The following is a 19,046-nucleotide window of genomic DNA, read 5'->3' on the forward strand; positions in this document are numbered from 1 at the left end:
AAGGAGAGTGAATATGGCACACTTTCAAGATGTCTGTATAACATCCATTCCCAATCCCCTCGTAGCGGATGAGTCAGAAGTAGAGTCACGTTTAGTACACTTGTCACCCAAAGACCAGCCCTAACAGTCAGAATCCTGCTCAGTGTCATCAAAGCTTCCACAGCCTTTTTTGAGTCGTCACATACGCTGCTGCTACTATTTGTTTTTCCTAGTTATATGTACTGTACATATCTACTTCAATTACCTCGTACCACTGCACGTCGACTCGGTACTGGTACCCCGTGTATATAGCCAAGTTATCGTTACTCATTGTGTATTTATTATTACGTGTTTTACTTTTCTATTATTTCTCCATTTTCTTTCTCTCTGCATTGTTGGGAGGGCCCGTAAGTAAGCATTTCACAGTTAGTCTGCACCTGTTGTTTATGAAGCATGTGGCAAAAAAAATGTATTTTATTTGAGTCTGCAGAAACACATAGGTTCCATCACAGAGGATAGAAACCACAGAGAAAAATACTCTCTGCTCTTAGAGAGATTTAATTTCAGATTAGTGTGTGGCATGGAATAACCCTTTAAGTCAGTTAAAGAGAGAGGGATAGAAAGACAGAGAGAGACAGACTGACAGCGAGAGAAATGGTGAGAGAAAGAATGAAAGAGAGAATGAGCGGGAAAGGGAGAGAGGAAAGGAAAATAATAGAGGGAGGGGGAGAGAGAAAGTGAGAAAGGGAGAGAAAGATGGAGAGATGATGAAAGAGAGAGTGTCAGACAGAGAGAGAAGGAAAGGGGGATTGGGAAAAAAAGACAGAGGGAGGGAGCGAGAAAGAAGAAGTGGCAGATAGAGTGCCTTCAGAAAGTATTCATACCCTTTGACTTATTCCACAATTTTTTGTTACATTCTGAATTCAAAATGGATTAAATCGTTTTTATTTCACCCATCTAAACACAGTACCCCATAATGACAAAGTGAAATGTATTGAAAATGAAATATCTAATATACATAAGAATTCACACCCCCTTTGCTACGACACTCCAAATTGAGTTCAGGTGGATCCAATTTCCTTTGATCATCCTTGAGATGTCACTACAACTTCATTGGAGTCCACATGTGACCAATTCAATTGTTCAAACTGATTTATTAAGAAACAGACCTGTCTATATAAGGTCCCACAGTGGACAGTGCATGTCAGAGCAGAAACTATACCATGAAGTCCAAGGAACTGTGCGTAGATCTCCGAGACAGAATTGTGATGAGGCATACAGTACCAGTCAAAAAATGTGGACACACCTACAGTGCTCGTTCAAGGGTTTTTCTTAATTTGACTATTTTCCACATTGTAGAATAATAGTGAAGACATCAAAACTATGAAATAACATGTACGTAGTTGTCCCTCCCTCTGTCTTTTGTTTCCCAATCATGTAGTAACAAAAAAAGTGTTGAACAAATTAAAATATATTTTAGATTTTAGATTCTTCAAAGTGGCCACTCTTTGCCTTGATGACAGCTTTGCACACTCTTGGCATTCTCTATTCTATAGATATGGATAAACTAATCTCTGTGTGGGCATGGTGACAGCGATAACATTAATTGCACAGGTCTAATATCAATGCGGTAGAAGGTGTAATGGTGTGACTCTGATATCCAGTTTCTTTGTGTGTGTGTGTGTCTGTCTGTGTGTGTCTGTGTCTGTGTGTGTGTCTGTGTGTGTGTGTGTGTGTGTGTGTGTGTGTGTGTGTGTGTGTGTGTGTGTGTGTGTGTGTGTGTGTCTGTGTGTGTGTCTGTGTCTGTGTGTGTGTGTGTGTGTGTCTGTGTGTGTGTGTGTGTGTGTGTGTGTGTGTGTGTGTGTGTGTGTGTGTGTGTGTGTGTGTGCGTGTGCGTGTGTGTGTGTCTGTGTGTGTGTCTGTGTCTGTGTCTGTGTCTGTGTGTGTGTGTGTCTATTCTTTAGATATAGATAACCTAATCTCAGCCTTAAAGCTCTCACGATCCAAGCCCATTTCAGAGAAACTTGCTCTATATGGTCTATAAAACAGGCCTGATGATTGATTGAAAACACTGTTTGTACTGTACACTGCTATTGACAATATTCAGGAAGCTATACGTTTTCTATAATGAAAGGTCACGCTTCTCTCTTGTGTTCCATTTTTCTGCCATGTTCCCTCTCTCTCAGGTCTCTATCCCCTTCGTTCGCTCTCGCTCTCTCTCTCTCTCTCTCTCTCGGCTAGTCCGAATGTGTGTGTGTGTGTGTGCGCGTGTGTGTGTGCGCGCACGCGCGTGTGTCAGACCTGTGTTTTGGCAGGATCCATCTGTACTGTCCCATCAATCACACACTGTTTCAGGTAACAACTGCACCTGCTTCAGACTGTTGGGGGCTTCTCTCTCTGTGTGTGTGTGTGTGTGTGTGTGTGTGTGTGTGTGTGTGTGTGTGTGTGTGTGTGTGTGTGTGTGTGTGTGTGTGTGTGTGTGTGTGTGTGTGTGTGTGTGTGTGTGTGTGGTGTGTGTGCCTCAAATCGTGTCTGTCTGTCTGTCTGTCTGTCTGTCTGTCTGTCTGTCTGTCTGTCTGTCTGTCTGTCTGTCTGTATGAGAAAGATACAAATAGCATGTGTGTGATGATAATGACTGTGGGGGTTCGTGGGTTTTTGACACTTGGGCAAATCATCGTTTTTGCTTTGCGAGTTCATCACCCCCGCTCTTCACAAACAAACACCCACACCCACACCCACACACACACACACACACACACACACACACACACACACACACACACACACACACACACACACACACACACACACACACACACACACACACACACACACACACACAGTCCTGTCAGTGGTATCGATCGCATCATGGGGCGGCCGGTGGATGAACCTGTCATGACCGATAAGGAGTGGACAGCAAGATAATAAAGTCTTCCTGCTCTGCCTGATGGCTCCTGACATCTGTGTGTGTATGTGTGTGTGGTGTGTGTGTGTGAGAGAGAGTTTTGCAGCTCTCTGCGGCTCCTGGGGCTGCCCACGGGCGTCCTCAGTGCAGCCTGACTAAATTGGATAGAAGGAGGCCCCCTGACGGGGAGGCGTGATACCTCATGATGTCATATAAATGAGCCGCAGACAGGGGGGAGAGCTAGGGGCGCTAATAAAAGGCCTCTCAATCTGTCACGCACACGCACACTCACACACACACACACACACACACACACACACACACACACACACACACACACACACACACACACACACACACACACACACACACACACACACACACACACACACACACACACACACACAGGGCTAATCAGCAGTCTATTACAGTTTGTCATATGTCCCATCGTCAGTCCTGATAAAATGTATTTTAAGACCTTTCTCCTGTCAATCTAGATATTACGCCCAGTCTTTTCCATGCACCTGATATCTCCATTCTGAGGTTATCTTTTTCTGTCCTCTTTCTACGGGTATGTAGCCTACCATACTGAACATCAACCATTCCCTTCTCCTCTCTGCGGAAGTGTAAGATAGTGTTCACACTTTGGCTGTTCTATACGCATTCTACGCTTCATGTTTCCTGGACACACAGTCAGCCACAAGCTTTGGAACGTTCCCCTCTTCCTCTATCTCTCCAGTGCTTACCTCGCCATCGCTCCCTCTCTCCTTCCCTTCATCTCTGACTGGCGCTCACACACACATCGGTATGCTCTCTTTCCCCTCCCCTCTCTTTCTCTCTGTCTCTTCCTAGGCCTGTCCAGGATTTCACAATCGATGAGCAGCAGGGAGACAATTTTAATCCATACCACAAACCCAGTAACACAAACACACACACACACAAACCAGACACACACGCACGTGCACACACACATGTACGTGCGCAGACACAGACACGCGCACACATACACACAGACTAATCTACCAGCAGCCCAGCCATTGCTGCTGTTATTTCTTTTCCTATAGGCAGTGGGATACGTCTCTATCTCTGCACACCTCACTCTCTGTCCATAGTCTCTTTCTCTCTCAATCTCTCTCTCTCTCTCTCTCTCTCTCTCTCTCTCTCTCTCTCTCTCTCTCTCTCTCTCTTTGTCTCTCTTTCTCTCTCTCTCTCTCTGTCTCTCTTTCTCTCTCTCTCTCTCTCTTCATCAGAGGGTTTCTAAAGCCTGATGAGAGGTCAAAGTAAAAAATGAGATGACAGAAAACTGGTGTTGCTGGGTGGAACATTTCATACACCATCAGAGTAGCAAAATTACCAGAGTTTTGTCTTTATGTGAGCCTGTGACCCTGTGTGTGTGTGTGTGTGTGTGTGTGTGTGTGTGTGTGTGTGTGTGTGTGTGTGTGTGTGTGTGTGTGTGTGTGTGTGTGTGTGTGTGTGTGTGTGTGTGTGTGTGTGTGTGTGTGTGTGTGTGTGTGTGTGTTTGTGTGTGTGTGTGTGTAGTGGCCTATCAGTCTTCTTCGTTACAGAAGCTGTCATGACTCCCGTTTATCACAGATCCCATGGGGGAGAGCCTTCCCTCCACAAGGGCAATGCTACCACAGCTCAGCAACTCACCACTACTGCCAACACACACACACACACACACACACACACACACACACACACACACACACACACACACACACACACACACACACACACACACACACACACACACACCAAAACACACACACACACACACACACCAAAAACACACACACACACACACACACACACACACACACACACACACACACACACACACACACACACACCGAAACACAGAAATGTCCACATATATATGCATTCCCATACTATCAGTTACATTTTCTGCCAGTCATCTCTTTCTGTCCTTCTATTCCTGCAGTTTATTTATTCCTCACACACATACAGAACCCCATGTGTGAGAGGCATCACAATAAACATGCCACTGCAGGGATGTGAACACATACATAGGAATTCATGGAATACCAAGTGAGGAATATCAAGATAAATCCTCACATCTGTCAAATCAAATCAAATGATCCAGTACATTTTCATTATACCTCACATTTTTGAATTACCCTTTTTCTAAAGTCTTGAGTGCAGATACGTGCGGTAGAGAGGTCTCTGCTAAGCACTGCTATGGTTCTGACTAAGAGCTTTCTAAGAGCCTTCTTAAACTGAGCTTTTAAGGGTATTTTCACCACTGAGATGAGATTTACATAACATATGTGATGCGGAGTAGAACTCCCTATCTGAAAAACAGCTTCTATCTCAAGGCCATGTGACTGTTAAATAGCCATCACTAGCCGGCTACCACTCAACCCTGCACCTTAGAGGCTGCTACCCTATATACATAGACATGGAATCACTGGTCACTTTAATAATGGAACACTAGTCACTTTAATAATGTATACATACTGCTTTACTCATTTCATATTATATACTGTATTCTTTTCTACTGTATTTTAGTCAATGCCACTCCGACATTGCTCATCCTAATATTTATATATTTCTTAATTCCATTATTTTACTTTTAGATTTGTGTGTATTGTTGTGAGTTGTTAAATATTGCTGCACTGTTGGAGCTAGCAACACAAGCATTTCGCTACATCCGCAATAACATCTGCTAAATATGAATATGTGACCAATAACATTGTCACGTCCTGGCCAGAAAAGGGGTTATTTGTCATTGTAGTTGGTCAGGGCGTTGCAGGGAGTGTTTGTGTTGTGTTTTGGGGTTTTTTGTCTAGGGGATTTTGGTTCTAGTTTTCATTTTCTATGTTCCGTTTTCCAGGTTTGCCGAGTGTGGTTTCCAATCAGAGGCAGGTGTCTTTCGTTGTCTCTGATTGGAAGCCATACTTAGGCAGCCTGTTTTCCTTTGGGTTTTGTGGGTGGTTGTTTTTCGTATAGTGCTTGTGTCCTTACAGAACTGTTGTTTGGCATTTGTTTATATTTTGTTTAAGTGTTCTCTTATACTATAAATAAAGAAGATGAGCATGATACCCGCTGCGCCTTGGTCTAGCTTTAACGACGCACCTGACAGAACCACCCACCTAAAGAAGACCAAGCAGCGGGGTAAGGAGCAGGGGAAGAGTGGAGAAAAATGGACTTGGAAGGCGAAACGGCGATTCTGGGAGGAGAAGTTAAGTCAGCTACAGGAGCCTGACAGGCAGCCCCCAATTTTTTTTTTTGGGGGGGGGGGGCACACGGGGAGATTGGCGGAGTCAGGCAATAGACCTGAGGCACCTCCCCGTGCTTACCGTGGGGAGCGGTTGATGTGGAGAGCACCGTGCTATGCGGAAGTGCGCACGGTCTCGCCCATCTGCACACACAGTCCGGTGCGGTCGATACCAGCCCCCCGCAAGTGCCGTGCTAGAGTGGGCATCCAGCCAGGGAGAAGTGCGCCGGCGCAGCACATCTGGCCACCAATGCGTCTCCTAGGTCCAGCCTACCCTGCGCCTGCTCTACGCACGGCAGCCCTCAATCTCCAGCACAGCCCAGTTCGCCCTGTGCCAGCGCTTCGCCCGTGCCGGGCTACAGTGACAACTCAGTCAGGACGGGTTGTGCAGGCCGTGCGCTCCAGACCTCCAGTGCGTCTCCAGGACCCGGTCTATCCGGTGCCGCTCCCAGAGCCAGGCCTCCTGCATGTCTCCCCAGCCTGGTGAGTCCTGTGCCTGCTCCCAGAGCCAGGCCTCCTGCATGTCTCCCCAGCCTGGTGAATCCTGTGCCTGGTCCCAGAGCCAGGCCTCTTGCATGTCTCCCCAGCATGTTGAATCCTGTGCCTGTGCCCAGATCCAGGCCCCTGGCAGAGTTGCCCGCCAGTCCGGAGCTGCCAGAGTCGCCCGCCAGTCCGGAGCTGCCAGAGTCGCCCGCCAGTCCGGAGCTGCCAGAGTCGCCCGCCAGTCCGGAGCTGCCAGAGTCGCCCTCCAGTCCGGAGCTGCGGCCAGAGCCAGAGCCACCTCCGTGGTGGGAGGATTGGGAAGGGGGGGGGTGAAGCACAAGAACCGTCGTTGACGGTGGCCACCCTCCTTTCCCTCCCTTTAGGTTTGGGGTGGTTTTTGTGGGTTTTGTTTTGAGGTGCATTCGGGGTCTGCACCTTTGGAGGGGGGGGGGGGGGGGGGTACTGTCACGTCCTGGCCAGAAAAGGGGTTATTTGTCATTGTAGTTGGTCAGGGCGTGGCAGGGGGTGTTTGTTTTGTGGTTTTTTGTCTAGGGGATTTTGGTTCTAGTTTTCATTTTCTATGATCCATTTTCCAGGTTTGCCGAGTGGGGTTTCCAATCAGAGGCAGGTGTCTTTCGTTGTCTCTGATTGGAAGCCATACTTAGGCAGCCTGTTTTCCTTTGGGTTTTGTGGGTGGTTGTTTTTCGTATAGTGCTTGTGTCCTTACGGAACTGTTGTTTGGCGTTCGTTTATATTTTGTTTAAGTGTTCTCTTATACTATAAATAAAGATGAGCATGATACCCGCTGCGCCTTGGTCTAGCTTTTACGACGCACCTGACAAACATTTTATTCGATTTCATCGCTTGATAGTTGTCTTGGAACGTTTATGCCAACTTCAAACTGACATCTCACAGAGTTTGCCCAACTCAGGTAGTCCGTCGGGGGTAAGCAAAATAAAAATGTGATTCACATAGAAAATAAAAAATTCAAACAGTACATTTATATATTCCAACATTTGGGTGAGTTTTTTCCCTCACCTGAGTAGCCTTTAATTCACTGCCAAAATATAATTAAACCAATTAGTGTTCATCAAAATAACAGCACAATGTCAAATTGTCACGTCCTGACCAGTAGAGGGTGTAGTTGGGTCAGGACGTGGCAGAAGGGAGTAAGTGTTTTATTGTTTCATTTAATTTTGGCCGTGTGACTTCCAATCAAGCACAGCTGTAGAGGGTTGTGGTTGATTGGGAGTCACACATAAGTTGCCTACGTTTCCGTTGTGTGGTGTGGGTAAGTGTGCTTGTCACTGTTGTTGCACCTGACAGGACTGTGTTGGCTGTCAGTTTTGTTGTTTTGTTAATTGCATAGTGTTCGTAACATTAAAAATGACGAACCCTAACTCCGCCGCATTTTGGTCCACTTCTTCCGTAGACAGCCGTTACAGAATTACCCACCAAACCAGGACCAAGCGGCGGAAGAGGAAGGAGCAGCAGGACTACTGCGTTATGGACAAATGGACATGGGAACAGATCCTGGACGGAGAGGGACCATGGACTCAGGCTGGGGATTATCGCCTCCCGCAGTGGGAGATTGAAGCGGCGAGAGCGGAGAGGCGATACTACGAGGAGAGAGAGCGCAACGAGCGCGAGAGGCAGCCCCAATATTTTTTTTGGGGGGGGCACACGGGACAGTCGGTGGAGCTGAGGTCGGAACCAGAGCCAGTCGGGATGACATTGGAGGTGAGCGAGGGCTATGAGACAGAGACTGTGACGGGGTTAATGGGAAAATTAGGAGAGAGAGAGATGAGAGAGCTGCTAGTGTGGTGCATAAAGTACGGCATTCGCCCTAATGAGCGTGTCGTGGGTATGATGTCACCTGAGGCAGCTCTCCATACTCGTCCTGAGGTGCGTGCTGGTTGTCTGGTAAAGACTGTGCCTGCGCCCAGAAACAGGCCTCCTCCATGTCTTCCCAGCCCTGCACATCCTGTACCTACGCCCAGAACCAAGCCTCCTGCATGTCTTCCTATCCTGGTCAAGCCCGTGCCTCCTCCACGGACCAGTACTCCAGTGGGTCTCTCTATCCTGGTCAAGCCCGTGTCTCCTCCACGGACCAGTCCTCCAGTGGGTCTCCCTATCCTGGTCAAACCCGTGTCTCCTCCACAGACCAGTCCTCCAGTGGGTCTCCCTATCCTGGTCAAGCCCGTGCCTCCTCCACGGACCAGTACTCCAGTGGGTCTCTCTATCCTGGTCAAGCCCGTGTCTCCTCCACGGACCAGTCCTCCAGTGGATCTCCCTATCCTGGTCAAGCCCGTGTCTCCTCCACGGACCGGTCCTCCAGTGGGTCTCTCCACCCTGGTCTCTCCTGTGCCACCTCCTCAAGCCAGGCCTCCGTTATGTCTCCCCAGCCTGGTGAATCCTGAGTCGGAGCTGCCCGCCAGTCAACAGTCGTCAGAGCTGCCCGCCAGTCAACAGTCGTCAGAGCTGCCCGCCAGTCAACAGTCGTCAGAGCTGCCCGCCAGTCAACAGTCGCCAGAGAGGTCAGACTGCCCTGAACTGCCGGAGTGGCCAGACTGCCCTGAACTGCCGGAGTGGCCAGACTGCCCTGAACTGCCGGAGGGGCCAGACTGCCCTGAACTGCCAGAGTGGCCGGACTGCCCTGAACTGCCAGAGTGGCCGGACTGCCCTGAACTGCCAGAGTGGCCGGACTGCCCTGTTCTGCCAGAGTGGCCGGACTGCCCTGTTCTGCCAGAGTGGCCGGACTGCCCTGTTCTGCCAGAGTGGCCGGACTGCCCTGTTCTGCCAGAGTGGCCGGACTGCCCTGTTCTGCCGGAGTGGACGGACTGCCCTGTTCTGCCGGAGTGGCCGGACTGCCCTGTTCTGCCGGAGTGGCCGGACTGCCCTGTTCTGCCGGAGTGGCCGGACTGCCCTGTTCTGCCGGAGTGGCCGGACTGCCCTGTTCTGCCGGAGTGGCCGGACTGCCCTGTTCTGCCAGAGGTGCCCGCCTGCCCTGATCTGCCAGGGTGCCCGGCCTGTCAGGATCAGCCCGAGTGGTCCTCCTGCCCTCCGGTCCAGCCCGAGTGGTCCTCCTGCCCTCCGGTCCAGCCCGAGTGGTCCTCCTGCCCTCCGGCCCAGCCCGAGTGGTCCGCATGCCTTCCGGCCCAGCCCGAGTGGCCCGCATGCCTTCCGGCCCAGCCCGAGTGGCCCGCATGCCTTCCGGCCCAGCCCGAGTGGCCCGCATGCCTTCCGGCCCAGCCCGAGTGGCCCGCATGCCTTCCGGCCCAGCCCGAGTGGCCCGCATGCCTTCCGGCCCAGCCCGAGTGGCCCGCATGCCTTCCGGCCCAGCCCGAGTGGCCCGCATGCCTTCCGGCCCAGCCCGAGTGGCCCGCATGCCTTCCGACCCAGCCCGAGTGGTCCGTCTGCCAGGGTCAGCCCGAGTGGCCCGTCTGCCCGGCGCAGCGATCGGCGCCAACAGAGTGGGCGACGCCGAAGGTGGAGCGAGGTCCACGTCCTGCACCTGAGCCACCTCCAGGATAGGTGGGTTGGGGAGGGAGGGTGTAGCACAGTGCCGTCGGTGACGGCAGCCACCCTCCCTTCCCTCCCTTATTGTTTAGGTGTTCCTTTTTGTTGGGGATTTTTTTTGTGTTTTCCTTTTTTTAGGTGCATCCCGGGGTCTGCACCTTGAGGGGGGGGGTACTGTCACGTCCTGACCAGTAGAGGGTGTAGTTGGGTCAGGACGTGGCAGAAGGGAGTAAGTGTTTTATTGTTTCATTTAATTTTGGCCGTGTGACTTCCAATCAAGCACAGCTGTAGAGGGTTGTGGTTGATTGGGAGTCACACATAAGTTGCCTACGTTTCCGTTGTGTGGTGTGGGTAAGTGTGCTTGTCACTGTTGTTGCACCTGACAGGACTGTGTTGGCTGTCAGTTTTGTTGTTTTGTTAATTGCATAGTGTTCGTAACATTAAAAATGACGAACCCTAACTCCGCCGCATTTTGGTCCACTTCTTCCGTAGACAGCCGTTACACAAATACAGGTAGCCTAGTCAAATAATTAACATCCAATCACATTAACCGTTACTCTCTTGTGGGTGAAACCTTCTCTCTTGCGCAGACATTTAGAAATGAAACATGCCAATTTGAAAAATAGGCCACAGGTGTTTTTTGAGCGAGAATTAAGACAACTTTTGAGTAGTAAGACATGTATAAAAGCAACAGATACCGTTAATAAGAAGGGGCTAGAAGCATCTTATATGGTGAGCTACCGAGTGGCTAGGACAGGCAAGCCCCATACTATTGTGGAGGACTTAATTCTTCCTGCTGCCGTGGATATGGCTGGAACAATGCTGGAGGAAAAGGCCCAAAAAACTATACAGAAATTTCCTTCATCAAACAACACTGTTTCACGATGCATCAGCGACATGGCAGGAGATGTTTTGAAACAATTACTGCTTCGCATACAAGCCAGTGAACTCTTTGCATTACAGCTTAATGAGTCAACAGACGTGGCGGGCCTGGCACTGCTCCTGGTATATGTCTGTTACATTTATGGGGGGTCAATTAAGGAAGACATCCTCTTCTGCAAACCACTGGAAATCAGGACAACGGGAGAGGATTTTTTAAAGTACTGGATAGCTTTGTGACATCAAATGGACTTTGGTGGTCAAGATGTGTTGGTATGTGTACTGATGGCGCAAAAGCCATGACAGGGAGACATAGTGGAGTGGTAACGCGCGTGCAAGCAGTTGCTCCCAACGCTACTTGGGTACACTGCAGCATCCACCGAGAGGCTCTTGCTGCCAAGGGAATGCCTGACAGCTTGAAAGACGTTTTGGACACAACAGTGAAACTGGTTAACCTTGTTAAAGCAAGGCCCCTGAACTCTCGTGTATTTTCTGCATTATGCAATGATATGGGCAGCGACCATGTAACGCTTTTACAAGCGTTATCAAGGGTTAAAGTATTGACACATTTTTTTGAATTGAGAGATGAGCTTGAAGTTTCTTTACTGACCATCATTTCCACTTGTCTGACCGCTTGCATGATGATGAGTTTCTCACACGACTGGCCTATCTGGGTGATGTTTTTTTCTCGCCTGAATGATCTGAATCTAGGATTACAGGGACTGTGCAGGACAACATTGAGGCTATGATTAAGTTGGAGCTCTTCTCTGTCTGCATTAATGAGGACAACACACAGGTCTTTCTATCGCCGTATGATTTTTTTGTGTGCAAATGAACTCAAGCTTACGGACAATGTCAAATGTGATATAGCGAAGCACCTGAATGAGCTGGGTGCGCAATTATGCAGGTACCTTCCCGAAATGGACGACACAAGCAAATGGATTCGTTAACCCTTTCATGCCCTGCCTCCAGTCCACTTACCGATATCTGAACAAGAGAGCCTCATCGAAATTGCAACAAGCGATTCTGTGAAAATTGAATTTAATCAGAATCCACTGCCAGATTTCGAGATAGGGCTGCAGAGTATCCTGTCTTGGGAAATTGCGTGGTTAAGACACTGATGCCCTTTGCAACCACATACCTATGTGAGAGTGGATTCTCGGCCCTCACTAGCATAACAACTATATACAGGCACAGACTGTGTGTGGAAAATTATTTAAGACGGACTCTCTCCAATACAACTTAACATTGCAGAGTTATGTGCATCCTTTCAAGCACACCCTTCTCATTGACCTGTGGTGAGTTATTCACAATTTTTGATGAACAAATAAAGTTTTATATGTAAGATGGCTAAATAAAGAGCAAAATTATTGATTATTATTATTATATTATTTGTGCCCTAGTCCTATAACAGCTCTTTGTCACTTCCCACGAGCCGGGTTGTGACAAAAACTCACACTCATTCTTATGTTTAATAAATGTATCGTATAGTTTGTGTGTGTGGCAGGCTTACAATGATGGCAAAAAACAACATTTGCGATTGAGCTGACCCTGGTGCTAGAGGGAGTACGCAGCTGGAGGTTGAATGTTTGAAGGAGTACAGGACTATAAAAGTTTGGGAACCACTGGCCCAACTCTACAGCCGGAGGAGTCTATTTTCTCATGTCTGTTTCTTAACAATCACATCATCAGACAATGAGCTGATTGGTTGATTGGGTAATTGTGTCCCAGTGGGGAGTGAGGCATGCTGGGTAAATCACCATGGTGACATCTCTGACAGGAGCGTGGAGAGGAAAGTGACAGCTCTAACGCACATTCATGTGTGTGTGTTTGTGTGTGTATGTGTGTATGTGTGTGTGAGCATGTGTGGCAGGACAGGGACAACTCACTGCCCTGATCACTCTGAGAGTGGCTAATTCAATACCCCACGCATCATCCCCCACTGTTACAATATGCTAATTTACTGAGGAGGAAACAGGGGCCAGCTCTCTCCTCTCCTGCTTCTTCTTTCACTTCTCTTTCTCCTCCCTCTTCTCCTTAGCTTCTCCTTCTCCTCCCTGCACCAGTTCTATTGGTCTCTTCTTTCTGCTACATATACAACATTTACTACTTATCTTATTCATCCCCTTTCATCCTTTCCTGCTCAACCCCCCCACTCCCCCCATCGTCGTTCTTCCTCTGTCTTTTATCTTCCCCCTCTGCCTCTTAACAATAACTATATAAATGGATCGCATTTCTTCCCACTTGTCACTGCGTCTCAAAGTGCTTTACACTTGTCTCCTCTTCTTTCCCCTTGTTCTCCGCCTCCTTCTCTCTGCCTCTGTCTTCCCGCTCCTCTTTGCTGTATTGTGAGATCAAACAATGTGTCAGACTGACGAGATAGGCGGAAAGGACGCTGATGGGAGAATAATGAGGACATCAGTGTACCAGTTCCATGCATTGACAGCATTTCACCACTGGGCACACACTGGTTGAATCATCGTTGTTTCCACATCATTTCATTTCAAATAGACGTTGAATTGACGTCTGTGTCCAGTGGGTCATTATTACACTTTACTGGCACTTTCAAGAAAAAGTTCTAGTTAATACACTTCACTACTCCACTGTATCTCTGCTTCAGTCCTGAGATGGATTACACGACCGCCCGCACGCACGCACACACACACAGGAGAAATACTTACCCCATGTGATGGGTATGTTAGCCAGCCCCAGTCTCCTGATATTGAGGATGTGTCTAGTAGATTCACTACAAAACAGAAAGAACATCTGTGAGGATAAATATATATGAAATGTGTGTAGTACTCACAGTCACACACACACTATAACGAACAGCGTGCATGGACAGCTGCAAAGACATCTGTGATACGTATTTGTACATTTGGAAACACCATTAAATGGCTTTGTGTCTCCCACAGGTAGCTATCGTTCCCATTCCTGAGCTGAAGAATATTACATATTGGTAACAGTGAGTGTGTCTGTGTGCCAAGGTTATTATAGTTTTGTGTTTTATTTCGATTCATTATTACATTTTTATTAGGAAATCTGTTTAGTTTCAGTTCTTTTTCTGACCTGATTTGCAAGTTTTTATTTAGTTTATTTTCAGTTTTATTTTCAGTGTTAGGAACAGAAAGTACAGTCAGGTCCAAAATGATTGGAAACCTTGATAAAGATAAGAAAAAAAGACTGTACAAAAGAAATAATACAAATTGTCCCATAAAGCAAAAAAGACCCATAACATCTAAGACCCACCACCATATTTTCCAGTAGGTATGGGGTTCTTTTCTGCTTATGCATCCTTATTTAGACCCCAATCCCACCACTGGTGTGCGTGGCAAAAAATCTCTATTTTCATGTCATCTGATCATAGCACCGGTTCCAATCCAAGTGTCAATGCTGTTTAGCTAACTCCAGGTGTTTACATTTGTTGGATGTCATGACAATAAGAATACGTAAGATGATGGGTCAGGTCATAGGTTAGGTTAGGTACTCTCTCTTGTCCATGCTACCACCAATCCAATGCTTTTTAACTTTAGTAGTACATGTAAGAAGGGTCAAGTACTGTTACCTCTATCTGACAGAAAGTACTCAAAGTAATCCCATAAGGGGTTTTGCTGTTTTTGACCGACCACTGGAAGTTTAGAGTTTAATGTTTGTATTGCTATTGCTATTCCCCAAGGCACTAGACGGCCAGTTTTGCTTGCCTTTAGCCGTACCCTCATCCTACTCCTCCTCTGTTCCTCAGATGATGTGGAGGCTAACCCAGGCCCGGCGTGTCCCCAGGCACACTCATTTGTTGACTTCTGTAATCAAAAAAGCCTTGGTTTCATGCATGTTAACATCAGAAGCCTCCTCCCTAAGTTTGTTTTGCTCACTGCTTTTGCACACTCCGCCAACCCTGATGTCCTAGCCATGTCCGAATCCTGGCTTAGGAAGGCCACCAAAAATTCTGAGATTTCCATACCCAACTACAACATTTTCCGTCAAGATAGAAGTGCCAAAGGGGGAGGAGTTGCAATCTACTGCAGAGATAGCTTGCAAAGTTCTGTCATACTTTCCAGGTCTATGCCCAAACAGTTCGAGCTTCTAATTTTAAAAATTCATCTCTCCAGAAATAAGTCTCTCACTGGTGCCGCCTGTTATTGACCCCCCTCAGCTCCCAGCTGTGCCCTGGACACCATATGTGAATTGATTGCCCCCATCTATCTTCAGAGTTCGTTCTGTTAGGTGACCTAAACTGGGATATGCTTAACACCCCAGCAGTCCTACAATCTAAGCTAGATGCCCTCAATCTCACACAAACTATCAAGGAAACCACCAGGTATAACCCTAAAACCGTAAACATGGGCACCCTCATAGATATTATCCTGACCAACTTGCCCTCCAAATACACCTCTGCTGTTTTCAATCAGGATCTCAGCGATCACTGCCTCATTGCCTGCATCCGCTATGGGTCCGCGGTCAAACGACCACCCCTCATCACTGTCAAATGCTCCCTAAAACACTTCTGCGAGCAGGCCTTTCTAATCGACCTGGCCCGGGTATCCTGGAAGGATATTGACCTCATCCCGTCAGTCGAGGATGCCTGGTCGTTCTTTAAAAGTAATTTCCTCACCATCATAAGCATGCCCCTTTCAAAAAATGTAGAACTAAGAACAGATATGGCCCTTGGTTCACTCCAGACCTGACTGCCCTTGACCAGCACAAAAACATCCTGTGGCGGACTGCAATAGCATCGAATAGTCCCCGCGATATGCAACTGTTCAGGGAAGTCAGGAACCAATACACACAGTCAGTCAGGAAAGCAAAGGCTAGCTTTTTCAAACAGAAATTTGCGTCCTGTAGCTCTAACTCCAAAAAGTTTGGGGACACTGTAAAGTCCATGGAGAACAAGAGCACCTCCTCCCAGCTGCCCAGTGCACTGAGGCTAGGTAACACGGTCACCACCGATAAATAAGCATTTCTCTACGGCTGGCCATGATTTCCTCCTGGCTACCCCAACCCTGGGCAACTGCTCCGCACCTCCTGCAGCTACTTACCCGAGCCTACCCAGCTTCTCCATCACCCAAATCCAGATTGCAGATGTTCTGAAAGAGCTGCAAAACCTGTGCCCGTACAAATCAGCTGGGCTAGACAATCTGGACCCTCTCTTTCTAAAATTATCCGCCGCCATTGTTGCAACCCCTATTACCAGTCTGTTCAACCTCTGTTCAACCTCAACCTTCGTATCGTCCGAGATCCCTAAAGATTGGAAAGCTGCCGTGGTCATCCCCCTCTTCAAAGGGGGTGACACTCTAGACACAAACTGTTATAGGCCTATTTCCATCCTGCTCTGCCTTTCTAAAGTCTTTGAATGCCAAGTTAATAAACAGATCACTGACCATTTCGAATCTCACCGTACCTTCTCTGCTGTGCAATCCGGTTTCCGAGCTGGTCATGGGTGCACCTCAGCCACGCTCAAGGTACTAAACAATATCATAACTGCCATCGATAAAAGACAGTACTGTGCAGCCGTCTTCATTGACTTGGCCAAGGCTTTCGACTCTGTCAATCACCATATTCTTATCGGCAGACTCAATAGCCTTGGTTTCTCAAAAGACTGCCTGGCCTGGTTCACCAATTACTTCTCAGACAAAGTTCAGTGTGTCAAATCGGAGGGCCTGTTGTCCGGACCTCTGACAGGTACCACAGGGTTCAATTTTCGGGCCGACTTTTCTCTGTATATATCAACGATGTCGCTCTTGCTGCTGGTGATTCCCTGATCCACCTCTACGCAGATGACACCATTCTGTATACATCTGGCCCTTCTTTGGACACTGTGTTAACTAACCTCCAAATGAGCTTCAACGCTATACAACACTCCTTCCGTGGCCTCCAACTGCTCTTAAACGCTAGTAAAACCAAATGCATGCTTTTCAACCGTTCGCTGCCCGCACCCGCCCGCCCGACAAGCATCACTACTCTGGACGGTTCTGACCTAGAATACGTGGACTACAAATACCTAGGTGTCTGACTAGACTGTAAACTCTCCTTCCAGACTCATATCAAACATCTCTAATCCAAAATCAAATCTAGAATCGGCTTTCTATTTCACAACAAAGCCTCCTTCACTCACGCCGCCAAACTTACCCTAGTAAAACTGACTATCCTACCGACCCTCGACTTCTGCGATGTCATCTACGAAATAGCTTCCAATACTCTACTCAGCAAACTGGATGTAGTCTATCACAGTGCCATCCGTTTTGTTACCAAAGCGCCTTATACCACCCACCATTGCGACCTGTATGCTCTAGTCGGCTGGCCCTCGCTACATATTCGTCGCAAGACCCACTGGCTCCAGGTCATCTATAAGTCTATGCTAGGTAAAGCTCCTCCTTATCTCAGCTCACTGGTTACGATAACAACACCCACCCGTAGCACATGCTCCAGCAGGTATATCTCACTGGTCATACCCAAAGCCAACACCTCCTTTGGCCGCCTTTCTTTCCAGTTCTCTGCTGCCAGTGACTGGAACGAATTACAAAAATCGCTGAAATCACTATCTTTAAACATCAGCTATCTCAGCAGCTAACCGATCACTGCAGCTGTACATAGTCCATCTGTAAATAGCTCACCCAATCTACCTACCTCATCCCCATATTGTTTTTATTTACTTTGCTGCTCTTTTGCACACCAATATCACTACCTACACACCATCATCTGCTCATCATCATCTGCTCATCGATCACTCCAGTGTTAATCTGCTAAATTGTAACTAATTTGCTACTATGGCATATTTATTACCTTACCTCCTCATGCCATTTGAACACACTGTATATAGACTTTTTAATTTTTTTATTATTTATTGTGTTATTAACTATACGGTTGTTTATTCCATGTGTAACTCTGTGTTGTTTCTGTCGCACTGCTTTGCTTTATCTTGGCCAGGTCGCAGTTGTAAATGAGAACTTGTTCTCAACTAGCTTACCTGGTTAATGTCACGTCCTGGCCAGTATATAAGGTTAATTGTTTTGTAGTTTGGTCAGGGCGTGGCAGGGGGTATTTGTTTTATGTGGTTCGGGGTGGTGTGTTTGTGTAAAGGGTGTTTGATTTAGTAATTCCGGGTTTTGGTTTATGTTTAGTTTATTCTATGGTTAGTCTAGGTTGTGTGTTTCTATGTTTGGTTGATTGGGGTTGGGACTCTCAGTTGAAGGCAGGTGTTGTCTATCTGCCTTTGATTGAGAGTCCCATATATTAGGGTGTGTTTGTATGTGTGATTTGTGGGTGATTATTCTGTGTATAGCCTTGTGCCTTACCAGACTGTTTATTTGTCGAGTGTTCGTTTTTTGTGTTTTGTTATTTTGTATGTTCATTTTTGAGATTAATTAAAAATCAAGATGAGCATTCACGTACCTGCTGCGTTTTGGTCCTCCATTTCTACCGACAACAACTGTGACAGTTAAATAAAGGTGAAATAAAATAAAAAATAAATAAAAATAGCTCACATTCTGAAATCGCCCTTTGGCTACGCTAGCTACGTAGCAAAAATAAAGCGTTAACCAGTGAAAGAGGGGATTTTTTTGTATGGTGGTCAATGGGAGAGTGTCAAATTTAGTTAACATGAAATAGATGTATAAGTTGACGCATGTGGCATCCCGGCAACTTTGACAAAAACAATGTTATATCAGGGTTGTGCCTGTTGATCAAATTTGAATCTGCCCTCTCATTGGCTAGAATGTTATCGCCTGCACTTGCCTGCCTTCCACATTTGTGGAAAAGTATTCCCATGAGTCCAGTCTCTTGTTAGTATATACACTGTAGATGCACTTTGGTGATAATGATGCACAAGCAAGGTCTATTTGAAACCTCGCCATTACCTTGAAGCATTTACCTGTCAGATTCAGAGGCTTGAAAACCCCCCAAAAGCTTGAAAACCCCATGACATTTTTGCAGACAATTTAGAAAAAATATTTTAGTTCGTTTTGGAGTCAAATATAATCGTTTCAGCATAGCTTTAGTTTAGTTTTAGTTTTTCAAATGGTTTAATTATTTTATTTCAGTTAA

General features: G+C 47.2%; 1 protein-coding gene across 1 annotated transcript in view; it reads right to left on the reverse strand.

Moving 5' to 3' along the window:
• The window catches only part of epha8 (eph receptor A8), a 101,993-nt gene that overhangs the window by 45,859 nt on the left and 37,088 nt on the right, over positions 1–19,046 (reverse strand). The window contains exon 2 of the mRNA XM_082959273.1: positions 13,688–13,752. Coding sequence (XP_082815399.1) covers positions 13,688–13,752 — 65 coding nt within the window. The remainder of the gene's footprint in view (positions 1–13,687; positions 13,753–19,046) is intronic.

This window comes from Salmo salar, chromosome 12, assembly GCF_965601325.2.
Source record: "Salmo salar chromosome 12, fSalSal1, whole genome shotgun sequence".
Classification (NCBI taxonomy): domain Eukaryota; kingdom Metazoa; phylum Chordata; class Actinopteri; order Salmoniformes; family Salmonidae; genus Salmo; species Salmo salar.